At 42.6% G+C, this 25,430-nt stretch overlaps 1 protein-coding gene across 2 annotated transcripts in view; it reads right to left on the reverse strand.

Annotated features, from left to right (window-relative positions):
- LOC149309000 (plexin domain-containing protein 1-like) overlaps positions 1–25,430 on the reverse strand; it is a 64,850-nt gene that overhangs the window by 13,588 nt on the left and 25,832 nt on the right. The window contains exons 3-9 of one of the 2 annotated variants that reach the window (XM_089531617.1): positions 13,851–13,994; positions 10,830–10,899; positions 9,695–9,817; positions 8,424–8,542; positions 8,126–8,225; positions 5,471–5,566; positions 1,170–1,251 (exon numbers count right to left, since the gene is read on the reverse strand). In XM_089531617.1, the coding sequence (XP_089387743.1) occupies positions 1,170–1,251; positions 5,471–5,566; positions 8,126–8,225; positions 8,424–8,542; positions 9,695–9,817; positions 10,830–10,899; positions 13,851–13,994 (734 nt within the window). The remainder of the gene's footprint in view (positions 1–1,169; positions 1,252–5,470; positions 5,567–8,125; positions 8,226–8,423; positions 8,543–9,694; positions 9,818–10,829; positions 10,900–13,850; positions 13,995–25,430) is intronic. The other variant, XM_089531615.1, reaches the window with a different exon arrangement.

Genomic DNA, 25,430 nt, shown 5'->3' on the forward strand with positions numbered 1-25,430 from the left:
AACATGTCCGTTTCTCCATTCATCCATCTGTATCTGCAGATGCTACTTTTGGATTTTAGTCCTTTGGGTGCAGCATTAAGGAGGGAAATAAACTTACAAAGTGAAGCCAAAGGATTTCATGGAAGGCATCCATAGTTTTTTGTGAAATATTCCTAGGAATAAACTCTTCTAGAACATGGCCTCATAGCCCAAAAAACCCACAAAGAACTATAAATTTACAAACTTTCCCACTTGTTGCTGTTTCTATTTCCACCAGGAACACCTGCGCATGACAATGATGGGAAAATATTGCTAGCTACGGAATCATGGAATGGAGCCTGTAGCCTGGTGTCCTACATAAGAATAGAAGAGGATTTATTGAATCAGACCAGTAGTCAACCCAATCTAATATTCTGTTCCTACATTGCCAACCAGATGTCTCTGGGAAGCCCATCAAGAGAATACATTAGTACCCTCCTCCTCTTGGTTCTGAACAACCGGTATTGAGAGGCATACAGGCTCTGACAATTGATGTAATATACTGCTATCATGACTGATAGCTTTGTCATCCATGAATTCATCTAATATACCTTGAGCAAGTATAATGCATTGCTTAGAATGCTGGACTGCAACTTGGATGATGCAGGCTCTAGTATTAATGGCAACATGAAATGCACTGGGTGACCTTATAATCCATTACTTATAAATAATGATTTGTTACTGTCTTCCTCTAAAATACAGCCTACAGTACCTGGTATTCCTTGGCAGTCCCCCATCAAAGTTTTGATCAAGCCTGACTCTGCTTTGCTTCCATGATCAGATGGGATCTGGTGCCTAACTATGCATGCGCATGTGCCTCCAGGTCACCTGTTATGATGACCCCAATAATTTCATAGGGTTTTCTCAGTCCAGGAATACTCAGAGGAGGTTTTGCCATTTCCCTTCTCTGATATATAGCCTATAGCATCTGGTATTCTTTGGTGGTCTCCCATCCAAGTACTAGCCAGGGCTGATCCTGCTTAGCTTCTAAGATCAGACAAGATCTGGTGCCTTTCCGGTATACAACTGTATAAATGCTACAGATATATTATATATCTCCAGAACAATTCCAGAGATAGGATAACACCAAGAAAGCCAACTTGGCTTTTTTGAGATTGGAATGGGAATTTCCTCTCACTTTTGTGCATTACCTCTGCAGGACATGACACCAACTGCAGTTGAAGGTTAAATCTGACGTCATGCAGACTTCACAGCTCTGGTGCTGGAGACAAGCTGCAAGGGAAGGAGCAAACGTAACAGTGCTTCAATTCTTGGTTTCTAAAATGGGGTGTATTGCATTTAAAGTCAACTAGATAGTCATGTTGTTCTAGAATAAAAAATGTGCAAGGAATCCTTGTCAGTGGACTTTTTATTTTTGTAGACTTTAACTAGCTAGCATTTCCGAGACTCTCCATGGGCCAGATGCATCTTGTGCTCTGGAGTCCAATACTGATAGATGTGTACAGTTGTTTAAAAAACAAACCCAACCGAAATACACATATTTAAAAAGTGCCCATAGAAAAAGTCATAAATTTGAAATGTGTATGAAACGGGGGACCAGACACCCTCCTTTCCCAGGACATGTCCTACATTTCATCCTTCTGTCCAGGAGGAATTTCAAAATGTCCCCCATTTTGAGTATGACTAAGAAGCATGAATTTACAATTATATTAGTGTTTTTGGTTTTTATTTTCTAATGCCCTAAATTTTTCTTCAATGTCTTATGGGGGAGACACTAAAACAGCTAAAATATGAGTTTTTGGATGTATGTGCAAAGGATACATGTCAGAGTTCTGCCTGTTCAGAACTTTACAATACATCTCCCAATGAAGCATCATAGAATCATAGAATTGTAGAGTTGGAAAAGACCCCAAGGGCCATCCAGTCCAACCCCCTGCCATGCAGGAAATCACAGTCAAAGCATCCTTGACAGATGATTTCCTGCTGTTTAAATTAATATGTGAACCAAGAGATAGTCAAATATCCAGATTTGACTTTCCGAATTTTGCAATGCAATTCTCCAGTGTGTGCATGCATGTGTTTTAATGTATATAGAAATTCTGAATCCATCACCGGTGTAGAAACTCTTCATGCTTCAAGTTAGATAAGTATGTGGCGAGATCTTGTAGCACCTTTGAGACGAACTGAAAGAAAGAGGTTGGCAGCATGAGCTTTCACAGACTTCAGTCTGCTTCAGCAGATGCTCTACTGGAATATGCGGAGGATAATGTTCAGTATGCATGGTCTTAGTCACAGGAAAGTGATGTGTGTGTGTGTGTGTGTGTGTGTGTGTGGATACAGATCTTACAGAATTTTATCTCCCTGTTCTCTACAAGATACTTCCCATTTCCCAGAGGAGTGGGCTGAGGATGCACTACTCTTCCACTTCAAACATTTTGCAGCTAGTTCCTGGTACTGAAAGCTAGTTCTGGTAAAAGTGATTTGGTAAAGTCAAGACTTGGTGAATATGACTCAAATGAAACCCAGGTGTTCTTCCATAATCGTAACGCTTCTTTCCACAATGAGATCATGTCCACTTCTGCATCAGCTGTTTTATGACATACAATCTCACAGTAGATTTCTGAACCTCAAGAATTGTGAGAATGTCTGGGAACAGAAGAGTTACTTTGAAACTTCACACACACAATATGGCACATGTAAACATGCATATGCCCATGGGACTTGTCCTGGGATGAGCCTCAAACTTTCAGAGAAATGGGGAAGGACTGCACTGTTTCTCATCTGAAAATTAACCCTCTTCCTCTTTTTTAGTAGTATTGGTACAGAGTGATTTTATAGCTAGGAATGATTGTACTTGAGTTCACAGTATGAGTCACAATAAAGAGAAAATGTATCTAAAACTCTTTCCATTGTTTTTGGCAGCAATTTAGCAAGCCTTTTCCCTCTGGGAGAAGTGGTTTGCTTAATGCTGCAGGGAAAAAGATTTCCATGTTTATTTCATGTAATATGTCAATCATCTTGGCTTGTCCTTCAATCCTGGATTTCCGTTCAAGTCCATTAAGATGACAGGCAACCCCTCCTAGTATTAAGGATCAAACAGTCTCACACTCAAGGGGTCTGGGTCCTCTAAACCACTGCATCTCATGCTATCTGATGTGGGGCACTGGCCACCACCACCCCATGTCCCAGGGACCAGTATCATACTTCTGCCCATTGGCTTCGATAGTTTTGTCCCAGAAGGAAACCTGCCAGGGACTTGCAGCTCTGGTCCCTGGACCACAACTTGGAGCAGCACTGCTCTAAACCATCATCCTTAAATTGTGTGCGTCTGTGTGTTGTGTGCCTTCAAGTCGTTTCCGACATATGCGATCCCAAGGCAACCATATCTCAGGTGATATCACACTCAAATGGCAAAACGCCAAACAAAATGAGTGAGAAGGCCTGCCAGCTAGGCAAGTCTGGGTTTGAGATTTCTGAAGTCATGCAAGACCATGTAATGGCTCCTAAGACTATTTAAGAAGGAAAAAAAAAACCCAAGATTTTTCATGGGCCCATTCACACTACAGAATTTTAGCATGATTATTCCAGTTTAACTTCCATGGTTCCATCCTATGGGAACCTGGGACTGGCAGTTTTTGTTATTGTGTGCCTTCAAGTTGTTTCCAACTTATGGCAACCCTATCACAGGGTTTTCTGAGTCTGAGAGTCTGTGACTTGCCCAACGTGACCCAGTGGGTTTACATGGTGAGCAGGACTTTGAACCCTGGTCTCCAGTTATAGTTCAATGCTCAAACCACTAAGCATTCAGAATTATCAGCCAGGAAGTTCCAGTGCCTCACCGAATGGCAAACCCCAGAAATCCATAGGATGGAGCCATGGCAGTTAAAGTTGACTAATACTACTATAACTGTATAGGGTGAACAGTTCCCCTAGTTACTGAAGCAAGATCTGTGATACTGCATGAGCTTTGCTTGAATCATACAAATGTCATGAGTTCATTAATTTCATCTTGAATTGCTCATTTCATGCAAATATACCACTCACAGAAGCAGTATTTTCTTTTACGTAGAGTTATCTATGTCCTCATTTCCCTGAACAATTCCTCTTTTTCAGAGCAAAAAAGCTTCTATAGTAAAGTATTTAAAATGAGAGTCATCATAGTGACTGGTATGTATCCAAAACAAAGTAAGATCCTATTGTCTGAAATAGCTTTTGGAAAATTGGCTTAAGCCAGACAAATGGGGCTGCAATAAAATGTTGCAGTACAGAGTGTTGTTCCATTCCACATTCAATGTTGGGTTTTCTCTGAGATTATTAATACTTCCCCCTTGTGCATGATGATACCATTTGGCCACATAGCTTTGGCTTTCACAGCCTGAACACTGAGAACATTGGGAAGAATACTTCATAAGACTTCAGTGAGAAACTCATGTATCTGTGCGTCTCTCACCCTCCACTGTTGTTGTCATTGTTGTTATTATTATTTTAGCCAGAGTCAAGTGACCAGACAATAGAATCAAACAAAGAAAGAAATATGTTTACTTGAAGCTACTAACCAAACAGGAGAATTAAGTACATACCCATAAATCCTTTTTATTTGATTCTTCTCTCTCAGTTCCATAGAAGATTTTTAATTTTTTAAAAAATCACATAAATTATATTCTTCCCCTTAAAAAAACACCTATTTCAGAACGCTTATTTATGCCCTGCATTGCAGCATGCCAAGCCTGCCATAAAACACCCAACAGAGTTGACATGAATGTATAAACTTAGCATCTTCTGGATAGGTTTATCCTCTGCTGTCTGGGTATTTATGGATTGAACCAGGACTCCTTGTTTTCACTGTTTTCACAAAATGTTATCTATTTCAGTGGCAATGCAGCATCATTTCTTTGATGCATCCCAAAGCATGAAAGGTACAAAATGTACACAGGAAAGTAGACGTTTAATCACTGGGGACTCTGTCTGGATTAAAAACAGGATGCACATAAACCAATTCCACAAAAAGGCAATGGGATGTTTAAAAACCTGTTTAAAAAACTCTGTGCTGTATAAATACGGAAATGTTTTCGTTTTTATTTTAACCACTAACCTTTTGCATCCAAGATGACTTACAGTTTTAATGTCTCAGGCAAACCCAACAATCTCTCCATTAATTTAAAACAAGCTTGTTGTGAAAAGCCTAAGAATCTCTGGAAGAAGGATGCATGGTGATGCTTCTATGCACCTCTACTTAGGAGGAGCCCTGGTGGCGCAGTGGTTAAATGCCTGTACTACAGCCATTCACTTGAAACCACAAGGTTGCGAGTTCAAGACCAGCAAAGGGCCCAAGCTCGACTCAGGCTTGCATCCTTCCGAGGTCGCTAAAATGAGTACCCAGACTGTTGGGGGCAAATTAGCTTACTTGCTAATTAGCTTACTTGCTGTTCACCGCTATGATCTTTGGAATAGCGGTATATAAATAAAACAAATTATTATTATTATTACTTACTGGGCAAGGGCACAAACTCCACAGCTGATGCACTTGTGATCTTGCTGGTGTCCAGTTCTACTCGGTGGTATTCATAGATGGTCCGACGGTGGGATTCTAAAATAGATTAAAGTGAGTATTATATTAGTGAAGATTTCTGTCCTCTTTTTTTAAATGGCACACCATGTCAAGGTCCATTAGAGGATCAAGTATTAAGGTGGAGCTAGCTACCAACTGGCTCACACAGACGTTCATATCGCTAAACCACACTCAATAAAGCAGGCACCCTTTAGATCAGGGATAGGAGTCGCATGGTTCAAGGGTCACATGCAATCCTGGGATGTGGGTAGTACAGTAGGCCCTTAGTATCCATTGGGATTTGGTTTCAGGACCACCACCACCCCATGGATACAAAAATCCAAGGATGCTCAAGGCCCATTAAATACAATGGCATAGTAAAATGGTGTCCCTTATATAAAATGGCAAAATCAAGGTTTGCTTTTTGGAATTTATATATATATTACATATTTTCAAGTTGCTTTTTGGATTTTTTAAAAAATATATTTTCAAGCCATGGATGGTTGAATCAGTAGATAAGGAATCTGTGTATACGGAAGGCCAACTGTACTGTAAAGCCTTTAACTCTCCCTCTTCATTTTTTTGCTGGGAAAAATATTACCCCAAAATCAATCTAGAAGTGCTTAAAATGCTGTTTTTGCCCACACGCAAACAGCCACATATAACCTTCTCCCAAAATGTACAAAAGTAACTGTCTTGTTAGGGTCTATGGACATGGCAGCAGCTCTAAAAGGGCCTGGAGGACCCAAACATAGTCCTCTAACCTGTGGCCATGCCCATTCCTGCCTTAGACAATGTACTCTCCAGTTGCCTCCTTCAACAGGCACACTTGCACCAGGAAGGTGAGGACGATGGGAGTTGTAATCTAGCATACCAGGGGAGGCACCAGTTTGGGAGAGGCTGGGCTAGAGTTTTAGAGATTAAAATCTCCCCATTCAGGCCACAGAACAAGGTCACAGAAATTACTGACTCTGAGGCCTTTTTCCCACTATGTTTAAATCGGGATCAGGATCCGGGTTAAAGGGGCATGGTTCCCACTGAATCCGATTTTAGAAATCGATTCAGAAAGAGAGGTCATGCTTTCTGCCCCTTTTTGCCCATTTAACCCACATCAAAAAGATGCTGGGTTTTTGCAGTGTTTTTTGTATTTTCAAATAAATCAATTAAATTTAAAATTGGTTCAGGAAACAGATTTTCCGGTAAGTGGGAATGGGCCCTCAGCAAGTCTGAGTCTTTCAGCCTCAACTAGTGTGAGGCAACAAGGGGAAGACTATATATTCTGTCTAGAACTCGTTGGAGCAAAGTTTGAATGATGATGAAGATGAAGATGATGATGACTGATGGTGGCAGTGATAATAAAAACAATGATGGCAAGGCAAGTGAAGACAATTCAGTGTTGATGTATATGTGCGAAAATCTGCAGCAATTTGCATAATACATGTGTAATAGCCCTAGCTCACCTGGTCATAGCCGCCCTAATTCTATGAATTCTCTCCCCCATGTAGATCAAACTTGGTGCAAATAGGAAATGACAACATCAGATGTTCTGTCTCAGACCTGCTAGGTTGGTTTTCTATTGGCTGAGAGTTTTTAATAAAGGGGAGAATTTAGAAAAGAAAGAAAGAAAGAAAGAAAGAAAGAAAGAAAGAAAGGAAGAGTTTCTGCATCTGCAATCTAAAGGGGCTGGGTCCATCTTCCCACTTTATTCTGCAGTACATACAGAAGTGCACCAAGCATTAATATGTTTAACTGGGGCTTGCATCTTGGCAGCTAAAAAAAGAGGTTCCTTTCATTATCTCAATCAAGCAATCTTCATCAAATCAGCATTTTTCCTATGCTAATTTATTAATTAATTTCTTATATTCATAACCCCCCACCTCATCCTCCAAGGAGTTCAAGGCAGTGTATATAGTCCACCTTTCCATTTTTATCTTAACAACAGCACTGTGAACTCAGCTTGGAAATAGTGCATTAAAATGAAAAATGACATTTTTAACTTATAAAATGTGGCACTTTTTTTGAGGAGGAGGAGGAGGAGGAGGGTACTACAGAGGGATGATAACCATGTCCCTTTCTGTAACTTTTTATTTTTTAATAATTTGATAAAAATACAAAGTAAATAAAAACAACAAGCCTACAGTATATTACTAATGTGTTGCCTTCTAAACCTGCAGTGGTGTTAACATTACATATATATTTAAAAAATAACATAATATTAATTTTATGTAACACTTCTAAGGTTTGCCAATGAGAGATTTTGGCTGAATGGTAAGTGTGTGATGCTCACCTACTGAACTTTATAGCCAAATAAGGATTTAAACCCAAGTCTCCCCATCCTGGTCCAGCATATTGCCATTGCATTAAGGGATTGAATCTCCCTTATCCGAAATGGTTGGGACTAGAGGTGTTTTGGATTAAGGATGTTTTCTGGATTTTGGAATACCTTTATTTGCATATACATCCATAATGAGATGTCTTGTAGATGGGACCCAGGTCTAAACACAAAATTCATATATGTGTCATATACACCTTATACACATAGCCTGCAGGCACACCCACACACCTATATCCCTTTGCTTCTATTCATCCCAGACTCACCAGGCACACCAGGAGCAGAGTTAAGGATCATGAAAGCATCTGAGAGGCCAGCTTTGACAGGGTGCTGTGTAGCACTAATCTCCAGGACTGACATGGGGATCTGGAGCCAGGAAAGAAAACCCCAATTATGTAAGAATCTGCAATTATATAAGGATCTGGAGATTCTTCCACTCCCCACTCCCTCCATACACACTTCCCAAATGGCTAGGGCTTTAAATGACTTTTTGAGGAAAGAAACACCAAAGAACTGCAAAGACCCCTCCAGACTATAATTTCTACTAGAAACTCATCACCTTACCTCCTTGTAGCCAAAGACAATTCTGCCATCACTGTGTAGAGCTGCCTGGAAGATGAAACAACCTCGGTCTTCTTTTCCTTCCAGGTACACTTGGTCCCACTGAACCACAAAGACTGTTCCTGTGAGATAAACAAGCTGTTAGAAGATAGCAGTAGGAAATCTTGTGCCTTAAGAGGGGATATGAGGAGCAGACCTTAGAAAAATTGGACTACAAATCCCAGAATTCTCCAGTCAGCAAGGCTAACATTGATGCTGGCTGGGGGATTCTGGGGGTTGGTGTCCCTAAAGGTAACTTATTCAAGCTATATTCCTAACACATGGTTAGACAAGGAATTTCTGATCAATATAAAAAAGAAGCAATGAGATTTTTTCCTTAGTCGTTGTGGTTCTAGGAACTGTAGTCCCCAGTAGTCTTTCCAAACTTTGATGGGGATTCACAGAAACAAGTAAAACAAACAAATAAAAACCCAACCCCAAAAGCTATGTAGTCCAAATCCATGACACAAGGCACTCACTTGCTCCCAGTCTGTTCTGTGTCACCATGTTATGGCCAAAGACAAATGCAGCACAGCAATACTGGCCCTGCAGGGTAAGAGAGCTCCAAAGGACTCAAGAAACTGAGCAAGGCACCATGCTACATAGGAAAACACATATAAGCCTGTGCACTGGCTTTTTGTCACTGGCTAACCTAAACTAAATGTAACTTCCTTCCCTCTCTCACTTCTGGTTCTTGCAGAATCTGAGCATGCACAGAATACATCCAGAGAGAATACTTAGGTAGAAATTATTTTTCTGTGGCTAGCTGAAGTATGGCTTTAAGCATATAGTATCAAGAGTGCTTTCCACTGACCACTGAGTAGCCACAACCAAGTTCAGCAAACACCCACTGGGAAAATGATCAGCTTTGAAGCCCCATGTACTTTGGATCTTCTGTGGCTTCAAATCACTTCCAACTTACGGCAACTTAAAGTGAACTTGCCATAGGGCTGTCTTGGCAAGATTTGTTCAGAGAGAGTTTGTCATTGCCTTCCTCTGAGACTGAGAGAGTATGACTTGCCCATGGTCACTCAGTGGTTACCATGGCTGAGCAGGGATTTGAACCCAAGTCTTCAAGAGTCCTAGTCCAGCATTCAAACCATTACACTATACTGGTTTTCATGTCCGGACTAGTGGTCCAATATTTTTGTATCCTCCCACACCACCGACATATGTTACAAATAATGGCAAGCATCTTTTTCAGTAGTTATATGGTCATTCCTGAAAGACCTCACCATTGTCAAAATATTTGACAGTGGAATTGCGGGAGTAGCTGGGATTGAAGTTTGCCATAAGAGGAGCAATGTATTGCGTGGCGGTCAGCATCCGATGGATGATATCCCCCATGAAGATGAAACCTGACAAGAGATTAAAAAAGGAGTGAGAAATCTCATTGTATCACCATTGCAATATATATGTTAGTCACAACCTACCATCCCATTGCCTTCTGGCCCTACTGTTCAGAGGGCGATGCTTAGGAAGCAATACTGGGAGGCACTGGCAAAGGACTGGAGGAGAAAACTGTATACACTGGGCCCTTGGTATCAGTTGGAGTTTGGTTCCAGGCCTCCCCCTGGATACCAAAATCTGTGGATATTCAAGTCCCATTAAATACAACGGCATAATCAAATGGTGTCTCTTAGATAAAATGACAAAATCAAGGAATTTATATTTTTTGGAATATTTTCAAGCTATGGATGCTTAAATCTGTGGATATGGAAGACTGACTGTACCATGCAGCCTGTCTTGAATCCCCTAAGCAAGCCTGATGAAGAAGCCCATGGAGCTTCGAAAGCTTGCAACAAGTATATTGTGCATTTTGGTTGGCTAATAAAAGGTATCACTGACGGATTTTTGTTTATATTTGTTAAATGGCCAACACAGCTACCCCTGAATGTTTCCTTCAAGTATGGTGCAAGATGCTGCATTGTCCCAACCCCAGTGTTTAAGATCCAGCTGCCAATTGGTTGGGTTTTTTCCCCATACATGGAACAGTATCTTGTTTTTCACCTCAGGTAGAAAAATATTGACCTATTTGCAGGTAAGCACTCCACAAGCTCCCCAAGCCTTTGTTCAAGTGTATTTTCACTCTCTCTCTTTCTAGCCTTATCTCTCAGCCCACACACTTCAGAGCTTTGTAAATTAATAAGCTGTGTGCCTATCAGCTCTAGCCAGCATACCCACTGGTGAGGAATGCTGGGCGTTGCAATCCAACACATCTGGAAGGCCATCTGATTCTCACCTTCTAATCTAAATGTTTAATGCACCACCTTGATTTTTGAAACCTTTCTGGCAGTCCTCCATCTGTATTCAGTGAACCTCTGCAAAACAGGAGGCCTTATACCCAGTGTGGTACCCAATGAAGCTTACCTCCCGTTGCTATGGTGACCTGTCGCAAGTGATGCCCATAGAAGGGGAAGTCAAAGGACAGGATGACTCTCTGAAGGAGGACAGATAGAAATAACAGTATTAAAAACAGGAACCGCATGTGTTCCCAGGCCTCCAAAGCATTTAAGATAAAATAGCAGTGTTGGTCAGTGCTTTAGGGAACGGAGGAATCTGAATTCAGTGCTGAGGAAAGCCAGTAATTTTATTATAAGTAGCCGTGCCCCTGCTTTACTTACTGGCATAGTTTATTCTGTTTTTACTAATCACAGAGAGGGGCAAGGAATTATGTGAACACCAGAGTTGCATCTCAGCTGCTCACCCAGCTTCTGAAATGTTGCCTATATTTTCAGGCTTGCCTTTACTTGCCTAAGGGATAGAAACATCCTCTTCTCATAAATCTAAGATAAGATTTGCTAGGTCTACACCTGATGCATGCATGATGCATTTGTTGAAATGCCAGTCCATTCCTGGTTATAAATGTTCGCATTTTGGGATATAGACTTTCGTAAGATCACAGTTAGAAGAAGCCTCAGCTGTCATGACTCATTTCTAGGCTGGAGACAAAGGTTCAGATTCTCCAGTATTGGTGGTCTCACTTCTAGAGAAAATGGCTATGTGTATAGCTTGCTACAATTTCCAAGGCTTAATTAGATTTGTTGCTGCAACATGCAAAGTAATTAGTTAGATAGTTTCTTCCTTCTCTCCTGGTTGTTCGGGTGTCAGGGCTCACCCTCCATTCTGCTTTGCCTCCACCTTTTGACCAGAAGCAAATTGGCCACATTAAATATTCCTTTTCCTGTCTCGGAGCAGCCTCTTCATCTGAGATTTCTGTCTTAATTTCCAAACAGAAAAATATGTTATCTTTGTTTTGTGCTTATGTGAGTATGTTTGAGATTGACTGACTGACTTACTGATTGATTGATTGATTGATTGATTGACAAGCTGTGGGACACTGTGGCTGGTACCTAATGCATAATGCTTAATGACATCACCAGAGGTCATCCTTAGGTTTCAGGTTGGCCTGGAAATCTCAGAGCCTAGGATGATCCTTAACTGGTAACCCGGATTCTCCTTTAACCACAACAGATTAAATTTAACTGTTACTTCTAACTAGAGCTAACCAACCCATCAACAGAACTTACATAAATACTGGCCTACTCACTTATGTAATAGGTCTATTTTACTGAAAAGAACAATTGTATTTTTATTATGTAACATTTCAGCATGTCTTTTAATACAGGTGCATGTTTTTAAGACTGAAGGTTGAACTAAAAAGAATACTGAAGTGAATTGATTTGAACAGAGGAAAAAAGGTACTACATAGTCAAGGTTGTTGGCAACAACAACAACAGTATGACCTGGACTTAATAGGCTACAACACAGCAGCTGTGCAATGTTAATGCTGCTGCCATTAAAAGAAGCAGGTGTTCATTTTTCAGCTTTTTTGTTTTCTCTTTGTTGCCTCTGGGGGTGAATGCATTCAGAAACATCTGTGATTAAGGTGTTATATCTTGGTGCCAGACAACACACAGAAAACAGTAGTTGGCACATACAATAGCTGCTTTATGTTTTCCCAGCAGTTAAGAGGCTGTTTGAGTATTGATTTGTTAGCCACACCTTCAGGGAGTGGAAAATAACACCCATAAATGAGTAGTTAGCAGCTCAATAGCTGCTTTCTGTTATATTGATTCAGCAGTTTAAATAAGCAGAGGTTGTGATGACCAAGTTGGAGTCTGGTACTCAGTTTCTACCCTTAGAGTAGCCACTAGCCAGCACTGTCCTGGGCACAGGTGGCATATCCTTTGGAGTGATCCAAAGCGTATTGTGGTTGTAAAGCACCAGTTCTTTATTTGTGATTTTTATCTGGAGTCATCATGGAGCAGAACCAACTGTTTTATCTAAAATAATATTTTTTTGCATGTTCTTCCAGCCCAGTTTAAGCTAAGGATTGCACCATATCATATATCCTTGTGATCAGGAGACTGCCCCCATCAATATAAACACAGGTAGAATTCTACATCAGTTATTCAGTTAAGTACGCTTTACAAAGTAATCACCCAAGTGTAATAGCAGCTTCATCTGCTGAAATTTCCTTCTTCCACACAACCTCACAATGCTATATAAAAGGTTCTTGGAATCAGTATCTAACTAGTATCCAGCCAATACTGACTTTTTGATCATGCAGAGTTGAGGCTACTGTTAAGAATAAATAACCAAAAAGTAAACCAAGATCATCTCCAGGAAATGAAAACCCTATATTGGCTTCAGGCTTTGCAGGGTCTTTGGGCAAGATGGGTTTCAGTAGGACCCCTCCTATGAGTGAATACCATTGAAATAGGCATGGTTCCTCACCTCTGCCTCTTTAGACAGAGAAATTATGAGTTCTTTGCCATTTGCCAGCTAATCCATATCTGTTTAGTGGTCCCAAACTGCCTAGGATCCCAGTTCATGAACCACAGTAAAGTCCAAACAAGCAGAGTTAGCATCAACACTCGGCTTAAGCACTCTTAAGTACTGTACTGGAATCTCAGGATATTTAGTGTGAAAGAATAAGCAGGATCCCTGTTAGTCTTTGAGACTATTTATTATGTACAGTAATAAATATACAAATACACACCCTTCCTTAGAGAGGAACACAGATTTTCAGGGTCTAGGCACCACCTCTTCCTCCTCATTCCTGCCCATTTTCTTGTCCTTCACTGGGCCAAAGCTGCATACTAGCAGGAAAAGATAAGGCAAGGATAGTCGGCCTGATGCCCTCCAGACATTTTGGGCAACACAGGCTCAGCTAACATGGTCAGTGGCTGGAGTGGTGAAACCTTAAGTCAAAAACACTTGGAAGGCACTAAGGTACCCAGCCCTGAGAATGCATGCAGATAATCACCTTTAGAGGGAGGAAATGTCTGGAATTGCAATGGTAGACTCCTAGCATGAAAGAATCCAGAAGAACAAGTAAGTCCATAGCAACTGAAAGGACAAGGCAAGTGAAAGGGATGGGCTCACCGAGGCTTGTCTGTGTGTATTGGACAGGATTCCATGGACCTTCACTTGGCTCCTATTAGCTTCTGCTACCTCAACCCAAAGTTCTTTGGCTCGAATCTCACCAGGTCCATAAATCCGGGATATATAGTAGCTATGGTTGTCTTCCTGTAAAGAGAGAAACAGGTGTAGTTATTACAGAGACCAAAATGGACATTTTGTAGAAGCTATATGACTTCATTAGAACATGCAGATTCATTCTCTCTCTCTCTCCCTCTGCATGTGTATGTGCACATGTTTCTCTAACTAACTTCTGTATTTCCCAGAAATACAGCAAATGGGGGAAGCTCTTCTTGATCCACAGGGAGAATTGAAGGGCCAACCCTATGTACATCTACTCAGAATTAAATCCCACTGAGTTCAATGGGAGTTATTCTAAGGGAAGAGTTTACAAGACTGCAGCCTTGGTTGCATCAGACCAGTCAGAGGAAAACCAATAGCAGCTGCTACAACTGATGCCTTGCGAAGCCCTTTGTGGAAATTCTGTGCTGCAGTAGCCAATGGCTATAAAAATCGTGACGTATTGGGGAAAAACTCTCTCTGGTTGTAAAACTTTTTTTCTTTTCTAAAGACAACATGATGGCACTTAACATTTACAGCTGCTTCCTATCTTAACTAAGCATCAGATTGAAATTTAGAGCTGATCCTCATTTTGCTTGAATATCCAGGCTGGGGGATTTGCAGCCCTCAGCTGCTGCAGAACTATGATTCCCATCATCCCTGACCACTAGGGGAGATGTAAGCTAGAGTCCAATGGAGGACCAAAAGTTGCCCAGCCTGATAGACATAACTTACTCTCTGTATTCTTGATATTTGGCTGTTAAAATATTTGAATGGATTCCATCTGAAAGCAGTATATTTGAGGGAATCACCATGTCTGCACAGCACAACAAACCATGGTGTGGTTTGCTAGAATCTGGCTTACTACATGTGAACCAGCTCTGCTAACAAGCCATGGTTTGCCACAAACCACACTCTGAATGCATGAGCCAAGAACCAACTGGGTTCAAGACAATTTTATGTGGTCACTTGCTACTTAATTAGTGGTTTAATCAACAAAGCAAACTTCTGTGCATTTGTATTTTAAAATAAATACTTCATTTTAAAAAAAAGTCTGCTGCACAGCTAACGGTATCGTGTTTTATTTTTAAAAATAAACTAATTTCTAATGCTGCTGAATGTATTAATCCCATATCAGTATTTACAACATTATAATCATCATAAACTTGTCCCACAGCTAAAAAATATGCATTGGTGCCAAAAATGTGCATTAGAGAATGATATTCAAGCTCACAGTGAGCAGAACACAGATTTACTTCTTGTTATATATGGAAGAAAGTCTACAGATTGCCAAATGCTTACGATGAACACTTCTACCAAAGCACATAAAAACTGGTGTTTTAACAAAGAACTCACAAAGAAGAAATGCTAGATTTCAGTGCTCCTCACTTGTGTAAGGGACATTTTCCTTAGTTGTCTCTGTCTATGGGCCCTTCCATGGGCACAACACAATTATAACACTATGATTCCACTTTAACAGCCATAGCATCAGCTTATGGAATCCTGGGATTTGCAATTTAGGGATGGGCATTTAAAATTCTCAGACAGAGAGCTCTTGTGCCTGTCCAAACTACAAACCTCTGGATTTTATAGGATGAAATATAGCATATAAAGTGGAATCATAGCACTATAATTGTGTAGTGTGAAACAGCCCTATGTTTCTGCCAGCCACCTTGTAAGTTTGGCATTAGAATCCTTGGATCTATGACCAAATAATTTGTAGTGTATATACCTGTGATGGACAATTTGTGGCTTTCTAGAAGTTACTGGACTTGCAATGTCCAACAACCCTCACCACCACTGGTTAGGCTGGCTGAAATCTGAAGTCCAGCAACAATTCTTAGACTGAGATGTAGGGTGGCCACTTGAAAAAGAAGTGAAGGATCTGGCACCTTCAATAGTTCCCGGAGGAGGGAATTTAAAGCTCCACGTGCTGCAGTTTCCTCTTCCACCCAATTGTTAAAGCATAGATATGAAGAAATCCTGTAGCATCTTTTACCCTTGTGATTCCCTTTAGATCTACATGTGAACACCTCCACCCCCCCCCCACGAAACTGTATATGAATAAAAATATTCTGTTTAGTGTGCGGATTTTGTCTGTACACTCATGTATATTCATATTTTAACATTTTAAAAGGAAATAACATCGTTCAAAATTAGAACAGTTTTATTTAAATAAATCCAATACCTAACTCGACACGTGTAAATTTTACACATACTGTCTCACACACAGCCACACTCACTTGCTTACAGATATGTACACAGTTATGTTCTTTCATTCTTTCTTTCACTCACACACATACTTCATTGACTCTCCCACAGTCACATAGAAATATTTGTTCTCTTATCTTGTGTATATGCGAGTATATAAAAAAGATGGGGAAAAGGAGCCAGTATAGTGTAGGGGTTTGAGTGTTGGACTAGGACTCTGGAGACCAGGGTTCGAATCCCAGCTCAGCCATGTAAACCCACTGGGTGACCTTGGGCACGTTACACTCTCTCATCCTCAGATGACAGCAATGGCAAACCCCTCTGAAGAAATTTGCCAAGAAAATGCCCCACCATTTCAAAACCACTACTGTAGCACCTTTGAGACTAACCAAGAAAAGGGGATTTCTAGAATAAGCTTATGTGAACTCTGGTCCACTTCATCAGATGTATCAGAACTGTTAAAGACACAGCAGCCTCATCCTCTTTTTCCTGTGGACACATTATTAGAAGGGGGGGAAATGGGGAGGAGGGTTTTTACAGTTCCAGAACATTGCTGTTATGTTATGTTAGCAGCTCTGCTGTTTCCCCTATTTTCCTTTTAAATAGATTGAGGACAGAGAAGGAGAGGAAGATACCATGAAAAGGCTTCTATTTGAGTGATCTAGTTATATCTCCCAAAGAGACCACTGCCGCCTCCCTGCATGATGGAAAACAGGATAGAAATTCTATTTATAAAAAAGCATTTAATGTGGAAGGATGCTTCCCCTCCTTTATTCTTTTAGCAGATCTATCTCTGCTTCTTGATGGAGGATTGAGGATATTCTGAGTGCTACACATTTAAGGGGAGGCAGGGAGGGTGGTTTTTACTGTGGAAATGAGTTATCCCAGACCACTTTCCTTTTGAAAAAGAACTTTACTCCTTGTGTCCTAACTATCTACCATTTGGAACCAAACTGCTTGAATTATCTAGTTAACCCTTTCCTTTTTATAGGTGCAGAAAAAGAAGCAGAAACAGGACAGATTTAGTTTGTTGTTATGTGGGTTCAAGTCACCTCTGATTTATATTTGGCAAGACTATTTAGAGGAGAGTTGTCACTGCTATACTCTAAGGCTGAGAGAGTGTGACTTTCCTAAGGCCACCCAATGGGTTTCCATGGCAAGGGTTCAAAGCCTAGTATACCAAGCTCCAAGGTTGACTCAGCCTTCCATCTTTTTGTAGGTCGGTAAGACTTGTTGGGGGGCAATTGGCTTGCATGTTGTAAACTGCTTAGGGAGTGCTTACGTTTACCATGAAGCAGTATAAAAATGTAAATGCTACTGCTATTGTTAAATGCTGTTCCAGTCCAACACTCAAATGGAAACTCTTCCTCAATAGTCTATGGAGTTTATCACACAGGAGGGATCCTGTACAAAAATGGGATTTAAAGTGGGGGGAAAAACACCACAAAAGCAGATTTATTATCAGACAACATCCAGGTTAACAATATATTAACCTGGTCAGTAAGTAGGAAAGACATGCAAAAGCGCAATTGATTTTCAGATGACATGGCTGCTCAGGTGTATTAACATAACATTAACCTGGCTAGAAAGTAGACAAAATGTGATTCTTTTTACTTCTGAAAAATCCCAAAAGTAAAAAAGAGTTGCATTTTGTTGACTTTCTAGCCAGTTTAATGTTGCGTTAACACCAATGTGTCAATCACACTTTTGCATGTCTTCTTAGGTGTTTTCCAGGTTTTAAATCCCATTTCTACATGGGATGCATCCTGTGTGATAACCTTCATTATGACTCTATCTGCTTAATAAATGGATTGCAAGCAACTAGCCCAAGGATAGGGAATATGTGATCATGCAGATGTTGCTGTACTCCCATTCTCCTTCACCATTGGCTATGCTGGCTAGGACTGATGGGAGCTAAATGTTATCTATGTCTGGAAGGCCAGCATGTTTTCCAGTACTGAAATAGACTGTGCTCCAATTCCAACATTGTTGCCATTATCCTCTTTGTATTCCCCCCCCCCCATCTCATCCTCTTCCTTCCCCTTTCTCTTCCTGCACTGACTGACAGACCCCAAGAAAGATTATCTTGCTTTGAGATAGGTTAGGCTAATGGAGATTTTGTCCTGGACTATCCAAGGGCTGAGTGGAGATTTGGTCTCCATCTAGCCAAAATCCTGTATGGAATGGAAAGCATAGCCCTAAAGATGTTAGTTAAAATCTCACCAACCCTTGCCATTGCGTATGCTCACTGGAGCTGATGAGAGTAGCAGTCCAACAACATCTGGAGAATCACATATTCTCCCCTTCTGCTTTCCAATCAATAGCTGCAGAATATGCCCTAGGAAGTATCTAATAGTGGTTAAAAGCCATTTATGCTTGCAAGTCTTCACAACTTCCCATGGAAGTGACTTCTGCAAGTTAATTGCACATGACACTAAGAAGGTTTGCTTTTTGTTCAGCCTGCTTGTTGCCTACTGCTGTATTTTATTTATTTATTTATTTGGCTGTATTCAAGACTGGTCTCTCTCTGTGTGTGTGTATGTGCATGTTTCTTTATTCATTTTCTTCAATGATTTTCCAAACTAGCAGCGGAGAACTTTTGGCCCTCCATATACTTCTGAGCAGAGCTTGGGAAAGTTACCTTTTTGGACTATAATTCCCAGAGTACTCCAAACAGCATGGCCGCTGGCAAGGGGAATCTAGAAATTTTAATTTAAAAAAGCAAATTTTTTCAAGCTCTGTTTCAAAAAATCACAAGTCCCACAATCTTTTTTTTACCCCTGAGTAAGCTGGAAAGATAACGGGAGTTGCAGGCAAAAATACATGGAAAGACAAAGGTTTTCCCACTCTGTTCTAAATGTTTTTTGTTATCTCCTTCTCAGCTGTGTATTTTTTTTTAAAACGTGGGGCTTTTTATCTTTCATCTTCATCTTCAAGCTGATCATAGCCCCTTTTGACTTTCCACTGCAAACATGTTATGAGACCAAGTCCTTTCTGGCTCAAATTTCAGTTTTATTCTAGCCAAGCTCTATCTTGGAAGGCCACCAACCAAATCATGTGGATTTCACACAGCGGTGTTGCTAAAGAAATCTGGTCTTCTATAAAGGACTTTCAGGGTTTGACTGCTTTTAAAAAAAAATTAATGGGATGATGGGCCAAGGTTTTAGGGAATGAGACATTAATTCAGAAGTTACCCCTTTGATGCTTCAGAACAAGACTGTTAACATGGAGGTCTTGATCCAGTGATAGAAAAGGAAACAGGAATTGTCAGAAAAGCTAAAGGCAGTGAAGGTAATAGGGAAAGCGGGGTGGCCTGAACCAGCCCAAACAATTACCTTCTTGCAACCGAGAGGTTCAGAGAAAAGCCTGGCCCTTATATTCATTGCTGTCTTGCTAAGAAGCCCCACAGCAAAGAATCAAGACTTCTTCCCACTTTTCACTGGACCTGTTGCTTGAAGGCCTCCCCTCCTTTGCCCAACATTCTCCCTTTGGTTCACTTATAGCAATGAGCTGACTCCATGTGCTGCACTCAGCAAATTTCCTGGTTTGTTAATCTTCCTTTAGGTCAAGTCAGTCTTAGGTAAGGTTGGCTCTGTCATTAACTAAAACTGTGATTCCCAAACTTTGGTCTTCCAGGTGTTTTGGGGTTCAACTCTCAGAAGCCCCAGCCACCTGTCCTCCAGGTGTTTTGACATCCAAACACCTTGAGGACAAAAAGGCCATCGACTCAGGTAGCAAATGCCGAATGGTTGGATAAGTACTCAAAAGATATTGACAGACAGGGCTATATGGCCCACACACAGTTCCCAGAATCCTGCTGCCGGCCTGGCTAAGGGCGATGCCTGTGGGAGAATGGTGGGAGATACAGTCCACAAAAGTAACTATTCTGTGCTCTGGATCTGCCTTGTGCTCTCTAAGCTAGTCTCTGATGCCCCTCAGGAAGATGCAGTGTCAAAATAAAATGAAACTGTCAAACTGATGACTTTGTCTACATGAAATGGGGGTTATCATCTTGTTCTTTGACTCAGGCAACAAAACATCTTAGATCAGCCCTGGTCATAGGGCTACCTACTCTTTATAGGCCTTGCCTGAGTGCCACATTTAGCATAATCCCTGGATGAATTTTCTCCCAGGAATCATCAGGGTAGTTTCTTCCTTTTTGAGTTTTCAGCCAATAAGTTTAGCACTAGTATGGTACTGACTCTGGCAGCATAATCTGTCTCACAGAAGCAAAGTCAATTCGGTGATGGACATTGTGCCTCTGACCCAATTGCTCAGGATCTCTGAAAGACAGTTCCTGCAGAAGGCCCTCTGAGCCTTCTGACTTTCTGCTCAATGCAGGATCTCCAGTTAGAGCATTCCCTTTTGTCTACCTCTTTTCTGAAGACATGCAGAGGAGGAGACCTCGCCACCTCTCTAGGCAATTGATTCCATTGCCAAACCACTCTCACTGTCAAGAAGTTCATTCCAATGTTCAATCAAAATCTATCCTCCTGTAACTTAAAACCATTAGACCGAGTTCTACCATCCGAGACAACAGAGAACAAGTCGTGCACCTTCCTCCTTGTGGCAGCCCTTGAGGTTTTAAACAGTGCAGTCATGTCACCCCTCAGCCTTCTCTTCACCATGGCCAGCTCCTTCAACTTCTCTTCATATGTTTTGTTCTCCATACTTCTTATAATCCTCTTTGTTCTTCTCGCAACTTGCTCCAATTTGTCTATATTGGTAGTTCCCAAACTTTGGTCCTCCAGATGTTTGGGACGTCAGCTCCCAGGATTCCTAACTGTTGGCCAAGTTGTCTGGGGCTTCTGGGAGTTGAAGTCTAAAACACCTGGAAAAGCAAAGTTTGGGAATCTCTCATCTATATCCTTCTTAAAATGAAGTGTCCGGAACAGGATTTGAATCCCTGCTTAGCCATGGAAAAACACAGGGTGGGCTTGGGCAAAGCCCATTCTCTCGACTCCAGAGGAAGGCAAAGGCAACATCATCATCAATCTTTCAAACAAATCTTGCCAAGAAAATCTTGTGATAGGTTCGCCTTAGGGCCACCATAAGTCAGAAATAACTTGAAGGCTCACAACAACAACAACAACAAATGTCTGGGTGAGAAAGTTTCCACTCAGAAAGAAGCCTGAGGGTATACAATATGTTTAGAAGAACTGAAATCTCCTAATGGTGTGTGTGTGGGTGAGGGGGGCACACAGCAGCATTTGGGAGCTATCAGAAAAGCTACTTGTTGGAGAATCATCAACCATATTGGTCCTTTTTCTCCCTTGCGCACACGCATACAGAGGCTAGGAGCTTCCAAATGTGTTCTCAATAAAATAATGTGGGGGAAAAACAAATTTAAACAGCAAATGCCAGGGCTGGGTGGAATTGGCTGCTTTCACACTTCGGCATGTGCTCCATCATTACCTCATTGCTGGATCATTACTGTGTCCCAATCCACCACCTTGATTTGGTTACAGCAAGAATTAAAAAGAGAGAAAAAACAAGGGGAGCGGAGGGGAATGAGAGAAGGGGGAAAATAACCTTGAAGAAACATGCACAGGAAGTGAGAATGAGGTGAAGCTTTGCAATCTGGTTGTGTTATCCTGCAGAAACTTGCCATGGCCTCCCCCAGCTCTGCCACACTGCTTAATCTGAATCCTCTAGCAAAAGTGGGAAGTGTGGGGGTGGAGATGCTGGATTATTGCTATGTTAGTCAAAAGACAAGAACTACAATGTAGGTTAAAATACATTGAAGTATTTTATACAATGTAATACTTACATTGAAGTAGGTTAAGCTGTTGCTGGAGCATGTAAGCTTTCAGGTTTCACAGAATAGAATTTCATAAGATCTGACAAAGGCCTGTTACAGACTGCCAAAATAAAGCTGCTTCGGGTCTCTTTGGAGGTATGCTATTTAAATGATGCATGCACCCTAAGAATCCAGAAGCTGCACCAAAAGCTGCACTCCGGTGCTTAGGAATGGAGTGTGGCTTTGGCGCAACCTCCGGACTCTTAGGACCCATGCATCATTTAAATAGCATACCTCCAAAGAGACCCGAAGCAGCTTTATTTTGGCAGTCTGTAACAGGCCAAAGGGTTCTGGGAAGAAGAGAAGCTTGTGTTCCACATTCATCTGCCCCAGCAAAGGATACTTTTGATTTCTGTGTTAATTGATAGGAACTGTTCAGACTTCCTTCTGCATCTCTTCCAAATCTATGATTCTATCATTCCTGCTTAAACTCTTCCTGCTCCTTCCACCTCTGCTGAGTTAATAGCAGCACAGGCTTATAAGAAATGCAGTTAGCAACAATGGGAATGGAAAATGAGCAAGGAATAGGATGTGTAAAATGGTTCAGCGTTTTTTGCAGTCCTGGCCGAGGCCCCACCAAAAAAAGCCAAGCACCCCCAATCCATAGTGAAGCTTTCCACAAAACAAGCCTTTTGTAACTTGACAGAAAACTGGTTTGTGGAAAGCACTCTCCAGTAGTGTTGGATTGTATTTCTTATCACTCACAAACATGACAGGTTGAGAATGATGGAAAAATTGGGATCCAACACAGCTGGTGGACATTGGCTTGGAGAAGGTTGATTTACAGGCAGCCCAGAGCAACCCAAAGATGACAGTGTGCACAGCAGAAACTGGAAAAGCCATGATGTTCATAGAGTTGGAAGAGACCACAAAGGCCATCCAGTCCAACCCCCTGCCATGCAGGAAATCTCAATCAAAGCATCCCCGACAGATGGCCATCCAGCCTCTGCTTGAAGGCCTCCAAGGAAGGAGACTCCACTACACTCTGAGGGAGTTTGTTCCACTGTTGAATAGCCCTTACTGTCAAGAAGTTCCTCCTAATGTTGAGGTGGAATCTCTTTTCCTGGAGCTTGCATCCATTGTTCCGGGTCCTGTTCTATGGAGCAGCAGAAAACGAGTAAGCTCCCTCCTCAATATGACATGCCTTCAAGTATTTAAACAGGGCTGTCATGTCACCTCTTAACCTTCTCTTCTCCAGACTAAACATCCCCAGCTCCCTAAGTCTTTCCTCATAGGACATGGTTTCCAGACCCTTCACCATTTTAGTCGCCCTCCTTTGGACACTCTCCAGTTTCTCAATGTCCTTTTAAAACTGTGGTGGCCAGTACTGGACACAATATTCCAGGGCAAAAAGCCAACTGCAGTAATAAGAAGCTCTACATTTTCTCCCAAATAAGCTATAGTCAGGGCCTTACCAATACTACGCCCATGAGCTGGCACATCATGACGCTTCTCTCCTTTGCAGCTAACCCTTCCCCCCTTTAGGGAGGCACCCATTGCCTCTTCATTCAAAACCACCCATTACTGAATTTTGGAAGGAAGCCTTCTTTCAGTTGGCTTTGCCCCTGTGGAAGATGCTGGCATCCCTTTGCCCTTGTTTTTTAGCCAAGGCTGCTGGAATCCGCTCGGACATGCAGCTTCCAAAGACTCCTGGGGTGCTGCTGTCTCCAGCGTAACTTTTCCTCTGTCTCCTCCTCCTCTCACTTCTAGTCAGGCTCAGAGATGGGGAGCATGCGGCCCTCCAGATATTGCTAGAACACAGTTCTCATCAGTTCTTAGTATTGCTTACGCTGGCTAAGGCTGATGCAAGTGGCAGTGCCACATTCCCTGGCCCTGAACTATAGGAAGGTAGAAGTTGTTTTGAACATTAGGAAAATTATCTTAATTCTAAGAAGAGTCCAGCTCTGGGGCTAAGCTGCCCAAGAAAGCTATGGGTTTTGTTCCCTGGCACCTTTTCCAGGGGAAAGTGCCCAGTATATAATTTTAAAAACAGAGGTGAGCAAATGGGAACCTGTAGATCAGGGGTAGGCAACCTTTTTGAGTCAGGGGCCGGGTTGGTGTCCCTCAGGCGACTGGGGGGCCGATGCTGGGGGTGGAGCTTCAACCCTCTGGGGCGGGGCCACATGTGGGGGGTGGAGCTTCCACCCTCCGGGGCGGGGCCGTGTGCCGGGGGTGGAGCTTCCACCCTCTGGGGCAGGGCTGCGTGCCGGGGGCGGAGCTTCCACCCTCCGGGGGCCAGGCCTCCCCATCTTTGCTGGCCCCTTACAGGGCCCCAGGCCCCATCAGAGACCGGCAAAAAAGCTGGTGGGGGCCACCAGCGCTGGAGGGCCCCCTGGAGGGCCCCAGTGACGGCACCGGGCCTCCCAGAGGCCCCCTGCCGCCGTCGGGGCCCTCCTGGAGGGCCCTAGCGACGGCACTGGGCCTCCCAGAGGCCCCCTGCCGTCCCTCGGAGCCCTCCTGGAGGGCCCCAGGGATGGCAGCGGGCCTCCCAGAGGCCCCCTGCCGCCCTCGGAGCCCTGCTGGAGGGCTCCAGGGATGGTGGCGGGCCTCTTAAAGGCCTGCCGCCGCTGCCGCCATGGCTGCCCATCGCGGCTTTTCGCCGCTCTGGGCGCCGCCATTTTGGGCGGCAAAATGGCGGCAAAGTCTCGCGCGATCTCCCCTGAGGTCACGCGAGATTTCACCGCCATTTTGGGCAAAAAAATGGCGGCACCCATAGCCCCAGAAGCTGCTCTGGGCGCTGCCATTTTTTCACCCAAAATGGCAGCGAAGTCTCGCGTGACCTCAGGGGAGGTCGCGCGAGACTTCGACGCCATTTTGCTGCCAAAAATGGCGGCGCCCAGAGCGGTGAAAAGCTGTGGCGGGCGCCCGCGGCGGTGGCGGCGGCAAGAGAAGGCAGGGGCCGGCCGCCAGGCCTCCGCGGGCCGCATCTGGCCCGCGGGCCGGAGGTTCCCAATCCCTGCTGTAGATATTTCTGGACTGCAATTACTACAATCCTTCACTATTAGCTACTCTGGATAAAGCTGCTCCTGTAAAAACTAGATAGTCCTGCATTCATAATAGTTGTATAGAAGAGGGAATTTCAGCATGTGTTACCTGGTCATTTCCTCTTCTACGCAACTATGAAAATTCCAGGAACCTACTCTAGTTTTCATTCTGATGGAAGGCCAAAGCCTCTGGAGGGCTACAGTTTCCCAAACCTGTTTTAAAGGAGAGCTGTGGAAGCTGTGGCTTCCCCAATGCTGCTGAACTCCATCTCTTCATTCCTAGGTAGTATGGGCAATACCAAGTAACCATAGGAGCAGTAGATCATCAATATATGGTGAGCCATAGCCCTGCTTTGAAGTACAGGATATGTGCAAATTATCATGGGGTATTCTGCTCTGGTCAGCACCTCAGAATAGACTGGTACCGAAAATACCAAATTTAGCTGTAAATATACTTTACTTCAAGAAGTGGATTCCTTGTCATCATAC

This window comes from Sceloporus occidentalis, unplaced genomic scaffold (genome assembly GCF_023333645.1).
Source record: "Sceloporus occidentalis isolate IW3139 unplaced genomic scaffold, rSceOcc1.0.p SCAF_7, whole genome shotgun sequence".
Taxonomy (NCBI): domain Eukaryota; kingdom Metazoa; phylum Chordata; class Lepidosauria; order Squamata; family Phrynosomatidae; genus Sceloporus; species Sceloporus occidentalis.